Source organism: Arachis ipaensis, chromosome B09 (assembly GCF_000816755.2).
Source record: "Arachis ipaensis cultivar K30076 chromosome B09, Araip1.1, whole genome shotgun sequence".
NCBI classification, from domain to species: Eukaryota; Viridiplantae; Streptophyta; class Magnoliopsida; order Fabales; family Fabaceae; genus Arachis; species Arachis ipaensis.
This window is the reverse complement of record NC_029793.2, coordinates 6,829,327-6,836,660: the sequence shown is the minus strand read 5'-3', so window position 1 is coordinate 6,836,660 and position 7,334 is coordinate 6,829,327. Positions and strand designations below refer to the sequence as shown.

General features: G+C 33.4%; 1 protein-coding gene across 2 annotated transcripts; it reads left to right on the top strand.

The window, feature by feature from the left end:
* LOC107619191 (ABC transporter C family member 8-like) lies at positions 491-6,550 on the top strand. Of its 2 annotated transcripts, none has more exons than XM_021112538.1 (11): positions 491-708; positions 1,019-2,964; positions 3,073-3,393; positions 3,495-3,581; positions 3,659-4,264; positions 4,350-4,514; positions 4,610-4,904; positions 5,013-5,227; positions 5,306-5,611; positions 5,702-5,765; positions 6,012-6,550. In XM_021112538.1, the coding sequence occupies exons 1-11, from the start codon at positions 684-686 to the stop codon at positions 6,233-6,235; spliced, it is 4,254 nt and encodes a 1,417-aa protein (XP_020968197.1). In that variant the 5' UTR covers positions 491-683; the 3' UTR covers positions 6,236-6,550. The 2 variants fall into 2 exon arrangements, with proteins under 2 accessions (XP_020968197.1, XP_016176919.1); XM_016321433.2 differs by having other exon boundaries at positions 494-708; positions 5,982-6,550.

Below are 7,334 nucleotides of genomic sequence, written 5' to 3'. Positions count from 1 at the left end.
AAATACAAAAAAATTTTAGTCACTAAAAAAGATCATCAATTAATAATTTAATAACTTTTTTTTACATAAAAATCAATTTTATTTTAAATTATCATCAAGTTATATAATAATACTGCATCTTTTTTGTAACCCGCAGATTAAGAATGAGGAGGGTTAGAATTGAAATATTCTCAACCCTTGAATAAGATAAGATTAAGTTTATATAAAAATCACAATCCACAAGTAGAATTAGAATTGAGTCCAAACCTTACCCTACCCTTTCTATTACCGCTCTTGCCTATCCATATGAAAATTTTTTTATTAACCCACATCCACGGTTCACGAATGTAAACAATTTTAACAGCAAACATAAAATATATATCACATAACAATAAAATAATTTTTATAATAATTTAATATAGTGGCATAATAAAGATAAATAAATATCATTATTATATACTACTCCCAAATTTTTTGAATTTTAGTGAAGGCACTTACTCCTTGTTACAGATATCTGTTCCTATGTACGATATACGCATGCATGCATGCATATATATATGAAAGAAAAGTCAAACATATATCAAACTTAGAGATTATTAGTGGGGTACAGATATTTTTTTCCGAAAATTTAAGTTCATTTATTGAAGCTGAGGTTGAAGTGTTGTGAAAGTGAGAAGTCAATCTGTGAGGCTATACTACACAAAATGGCATGCTTTGGAATCACAAGAGGTACAACTCCTACACAAAACAACTTTCTTTGAAGACAAAGTCTTAGTTTGAATTCCTAGTAATATGATTCGGACCAAAAGAAGAAAAGGAAAAAAACAAAAAAAATTCTGTTTTGTGCTTCTTAGATGCATTATGATGTTCTTGAAACAAGACTCATCATTGGAAAATGATTTTATTCTGAGTGGAAATAAATATACAATAGTATTATTTTATACTGAACATTTATTTTATGTCAAACTTCAATTGCAAAGATAAATGTTATTTCATTCATTGATTTTCTTTTTTTTTTTTTCTGCTTTGTATAATGCAGATGACTTCTCAGGAACATGTCTTGGAAATTTCAATTGGACTTCAATTTCCACTCAAGGGACTATAATAGACACAACCAACCTAATTTTTCTATGTATTTTCTATATATCTTTGCTCATAAATTTGATAATGAGAATCCCTTGTGGTAGCTCAAGAAAGGGGTGGCTTCATTTAGTTACTTCATTCTGTTGTGCTTTTTTGAGCATTACCTGTTTGGTTAATGGCTTCTGGAATCTCATAGCCAAATCTAATGGTTCCAATCAGCTGAGTTTGATTTACTTTATAAGATCACTGGTTTGGATTTCCTTAACTGTTTCTTTGCTTGTTCAGAAATCCCAGTGGACTAAAATTTTAACCACTATTTGGTGGGTGTGTTCATGTGCATTGGTCTCAACACTAAACATTGAAATTCTAGTTAGAGAGCAAAAGCTTGAGATTTATGACATGATGATATGGCCAGTACATATTCTACTTGTAATCTATAATTTCCATAACCATGGCTATTTTGTTCAACAAAAAGCCTCAGATTCTAGTTTATCTGATCCTCTACTAGCTCATAAGGTTGAGCATAATCAAGAAACAGAGTTAGGCCATGACAACATTCTCAATAGAATGACATTCTCTTGGATCAATTTGTTACTGAAATTGGGTTACTCAAAGCCACTAACACTTGAAGACATCCCTTCCCTTGCTTCTGAAGATGAAGCTGAGATTGGTTATCAAAAGTTTGCTCATGAATTGGACTCCCTTTTGAGGGAGAGGAGCAAGAATGATTCTACAAACTTGGTTCTTTGGTCGATTGTGCGAGTTTACTTTAAAGAAAACATATTTATAGCCATTTGTGCTGTTCTCAGGACAGTTTGTGCTGTGGCTTCTCCCTTACTTGTCTATTCCTTTGTGAAATATTCCAATTCCATTGAGCAAGACTTGAAATGGGGACTAACCATAGTGGCATGTCTAGTACTCGCCAAGGTGGTTGAGTCTATGTCTCAGAGGCATTGGTTTTTCAACTCAAGGAGGTCAGGGATGAAAATGAGATCAACTTTAATGGCAGCAGTATATCAGAAGCAGTTAAAGCTTTCTGTTTGGGGTAGGAGAAGGCATTCAACTGGTGAGATAGTGAATTATATTGTGGTTGATGCATATCGAATGGGAGAATTTCCATGGTGGTTTCATATAGCCTGGAGTTCTGCATTGCAAGTTTTTCTGGCTGTTTGTGTTCTTTTTGGTGTTGTTGGTCTTGGTGCACTTCCTGGTTTAGTCCCTCTTCTCATTTGTGGAATCATCAATGTTCCATTTGCAAAGATCCTACAAAGATGTCGTTCTGAGTTTATGGTTGCACAGGATGAGCGTCTGAGATCAACTTCAGAGATTCTAAGTAGCATGAAAATCATAAAGTTACAATCATGGGAGGAAAAGTTCAAGAAACTAGTCGAATCGCTTCGCGCTAGAGAGTTCAAATGCTTGACTAAGGCACAGTTAATGAGAGCTTTTGGGGCATTCATTTATTGGATGTCTCCTACCATAATCTCTTCTGTTATCTTCACGGGGTGTGTTCTTTTCCAAAGTGCACCTTTGAATGCTGAAACCATCTTCACAATTCTTGCAGTATTGAAAAGCATGGGAGAACCTGTTAATCTGATTCCAGAGGCACTATCTGTTCTTATCCAAGTCAAAGTCTCCTTCGATCGCCTCAACGCATTTTTGCTGGATGATGAGATAAAAGTTGATGATGGTAGAAGAAATGCAACACTGAGTTCTTGTAACAGTGTTGAAATTATTGCAGGAAATTTCACCTGGAATGAGGAATCATTGCATCCAACCCTGAGAGATGTGAATCTAGATATAAAATGGGGTCAGAAAATAGCAGTTTGTGGACCAGTTGGAGCTGGAAAAACAGCTCTCTTATATGCAATTCTTGGAGAGATACCAAAAGTTTCAGGAACAGTAAGTTATATATTGATGATTACACTTTAGTTTATGAACATAGTACTTGAATTTCAACAATATTATAATTTTTTTTCTTATGCTTTGCTTGTGATAATGGAAAAACAGGTTAGTGTTGGTGGAACTTTTGCATATGTTTCCCAAATTCCTTGGATCCAAAGTGGTACCATTCGCGATAATATCCTCTATGGAAAGCCTATGGAGAAAACCAGATATGAATATTGCATTAAGGTATGTGCCTTGGATAAGGATATTGATGGATTCAGCCATGGTGATCTCACAGAAATTGGTCAGCGAGGGATCAACATGAGTGGAGGACAAAAGCAAAGGATTCAACTCGCTCGAGCCGTCTATAGTGATGCAGATATCTATCTCCTTGATGACCCTTTTAGTGCTGTAGATGCTCATACTGCTTCCATTCTGTTCAATGTAACTTACTAACTTCAACCGCTTTTTATAATCTATAAAAAACATGAAACAAGTGGTTTATATTCCAAGACATGTTTCTAATTCTTGTTGTGTAATTTCAGGATTGTGTGAAGACTGCTTTAAGAAGCAAAACTGTTATTCTAGTGACTCATCAAGTTGAATTTCTCTCAGAAGTTGATCAAATTCTGGTATTGTATCCCATTGTCAAATTTGATATCTTGATTTTCTATCTCATAAATATGAGAATATATTTATATCACTCTAGGTGATGGAGAGAGGAGAAATAACTCAATCAGGAAGTTATAAAGATCTTTTGATTGCTGGAACAGCCTTTGAACAACTATTGAATGCTCACAGAGATGCAATCATAGGGATGAAGAAAAGGAATGAGAAGGAGAGAGTTCTTGAAAATATAGTTGCAGTTCATCAAGAGGATTCACATGGTTTGAATCTCGCAAACCGTGGAAGTGAAGCTGACATTTCCTCCAAAGTTCAACTTACACAAGAGGAAGAAAAGGAGTTTGGTGATATTGGATGGAAGACATTCTGTGATTATATTCTATTCCCCAAGGGATCATGGCTTCTATGCTGTTGCATATTGGCAAAATGCTTATTTATTGGTCTGCAAGCTGCATCAACTTTTTGGCTCGCACTAGCAATTGAGATACCAAAAGTAACAAGTAGCATCTTGATTGGAGTTTATGCTGTGATTTCCTTTTTAAGTGTTGTATTTTCATATCTAAAGTCTTTCTTTGGTGCACATCTTGGTTTGAAAGCTTCTAAGGCTTTCTTCTCTGCTTTCAATGATGCCATCTTCAGTGCTCCTATGTTGTTCCTTGACTCAACACCTGTAGGGAGGATTCTAACCAGAGTAAGATTCATTATTCTTTTCCAGATTGAAATGATCCCATTATTTATTCCACAAATTAATGTCAATATGTTTATCTTTCATGCAGGCTTCATCAGATTTTAGTTTTTTGGATTTCGATATGGCTTTCGCAACCTTCTTTGTAATAGGCGAAATAATTGAACTTTCAACAATGATTGGGATCATGGTTTCAGTCACATGGCAGGTTCTCATTGTTGCCATTCTTGCACTGGCGGCTTCAAAATATCTTCAGGTTTGTCAATTTTTCTCTTGTCTCATGCTCAAATGGAGGCCACATTGTTACTTTCTTAATGTTATATTCTTATTTTTTTCTGTTTTGGTTATAAGGGTTATTATCAAGTTTCTGCAAGGGAACTTATGAGAATCAATGGAACTACAAAAGCTCCTCTTATGAATTTTACAGCTGAGACATCACTTGGTGTGATTACTATAAGGGCTACCAAGATGATGGACAGATTTTTCAAAAGCTACCTAAAACTTGTTGACACAGATGCCACACTGTTCTTTCATTCTAATGCTGCCACAGAATGGTTAATTTTAAGGATTGAAGCCTTACAGAACTTGACACTCTTCACTGCAGCTTTGTTGCTTATTTTACTTCCAAAGGGATATGTGGCCCCTGGTATTGTTAGATACAAAAAAATCAACTTCTCATGTTAATATTGTTAATAACATTTTTAGATATAAAACATCATCTTATTATGTCAACATTATGCTTGACTCATTTCAGGTCTTGTCGGAGTTTCGCTATCTTATGCATTTTCATTGACAGCCACCCAAGTTTTTCTGACCAAGTGGTTCTGCAACTTATCAAACTATTTGATCTCTCTTGAAAGAATCAAGCAATTTATTAACATACCATCCGAGCCTAGTGCAATTGTGGAGGACTTAAGGCCACCATCTTCTTGGCCGTCGAGGGGTCGGATTGATCTCCAATCTCTGGAGGTAACAATCAAGCCTGTTATATGAATTAAGATTCACAACAAATGAATTCAATAGTGATTATGTCTCCATTAATTTCAGATTAGATATCGTCCAAATGCTCCATTAGTCCTTAAGGGCATATCTTGTACATTTAAAGAAGGGAGTAGAGTGGGAGTGGTAGGAAGAACTGGAAGTGGAAAAACTACACTTATAAGCGCTTTATTCCGCTTAGTTGAGCCTGCAGGGGGTGATATTCTTATAGATGGGATCAACATATGCTCAATAGGGCTGAAAGATTTGAGAATGAAGCTAAGCATCATTCCTCAAGAACCAACACTTTTCAGGGGCAGCATTAGAACAAACTTGGACCCTTTAGGTCTCTACACTGATCATGAAATATGGAAGGTATGTGAAGTGGGTCTGTGATTGCAGAACTAGATGCAATAAAAGGGTTTCTTTTTTCTAAGAAAAATTCATGGCAATTTTTTTGTACAGGCTCTAGAGAAATGTCAGCTTAAGGAAACAATTAGTTGTCTACCAAATCTCTTGGACTCTTCTGGTGAGTTAAATCTGTGAACTTTTTAGCTTACAATATGAAATGGAGGTAGCAGCCACCAAATATTACATCACCATTCACTAGTAATAATTTTCAAATGAAAATATTTGTGAAATGTTATTGTTGATTTATATCATTCAAGATTTGACAAATATATGCATTGCATCCATTGATTCATTTGACTGAAATAGTCTAAACTAAATTTACCAATTTTAACAGTGAGTGATGAAGGTGAAAACTGGAGTGTAGGGCAGCGCCAACTGTTTTGTCTAGGAAGAGTACTTCTTAAGAGGAACAGAATTCTTGTGCTGGATGAAGCTACTGCCTCCATTGATTCCACCACGGACGCCATTTTACAACGAGTTATCAGAGAAGAATTCTCAGAATGCACAGTTATAACGGTGGCTCACAGAGTTCCAACTGTAATAGATAGTGACATGGTCATGGTCCTGTCTTATGGTAAGTTCTTATAGTTGTTACAATCATTATTTATGGTATGTTACTTTTCACGGTTCTTCTTTATAAAGTTTCCTTAGATATAGTACTTCTTTAGTCATATCCATTTTCTTTTTTGTGTGTTGTTCTTCCTTATGTGTGATCTGGTCATTGTATATAAGCTGGTGTCAGAATATTGGTCCAACTGTAATAGGAATATTCTCCAAAATGACTAATACTGAAAAGAAGGATTTGTCTATGCTGGTAAAAATATAAACAGGTTCTTTAAGAATCAAGGGGAATGTGCCATTTTTGTGGCTTTGATGATTTTTTTTCACTAACTTTTAATATTATATGGATGGCTTCTAACTTCTTAGTAAAATTATAATGAATGAATTAGAAGATGGCCCAATAATGCTCGTAATTTTACTGTATAAATTTAGTGGAAAAAATATAGACTTATTTGTGATAAACATATATTTAGTAAAATTAATTTATTATATATATATAAGTAAATATCAAATTTAAATAAAAAAGTAATCAGTTTTCTCTATTTTTTATATTGATAAAAAAATTGGTATTAATTTTGTTTGCTTTGCTTTATTAGTACCAAAAAATATATATATAATTAATTCAAATATTTCAACAAAATTATTAACAAAAGTAAATATCAAATTTGGAAGTCTTTTCTACAAACTGTGTAATTTGTATATGAAGAATAGTAAAGAGTTGGTAGATTTTTTTATGTTTAGTTAGCAGTTAGCTGTTAATATTTAAAATTGTGAACTAAAAATATGTTGTTAGATTACTAAATTAAAAGAACTAAGCTTATGACTAAAAATATTGGTTAAAAATTATAAATTCTGGTGGTTCTTAAATTTTTTCTTTGTATTTATTCAAACTAATTAGTAGATAAATATTAGTAACTACATAGGTTATGAGTAATACAAATATTAAAAATATAGTATTATTATTTAATTGCTCTAGTTATTATTCGTATAATATAATGCTATTAGTTATTATTAAGTAAATATAGTCAAGTCTTTAATTGTTTTTAATATATTTAAAATGAAAAAAATTTTAACCTTTCTATGTTATTAAATTTATATAGTAATTAAAAATAAAGAGATTGCACAT

Excerpts from the sequence above, each read along its gene's own strand:
- LOC107619191 (XM_016321433.2), top strand. The coding sequence starts at position 684 with ATGGCATGCTTTGGAATCACAAGAG. Across the intron at positions 709-1,018 it reads ATGCTTTGGAATCACAAGAG|ATGACTTCTCAGGAACATGT; the intron begins GTACAACTCCTA and ends TGTATAATGCAG. Across the intron at positions 5,766-5,981 it reads AAATCTCTTGGACTCTTCTG|TGAGTGATGAAGGTGAAAAC; the intron begins GTGAGTTAAATC and ends CAATTTTAACAG.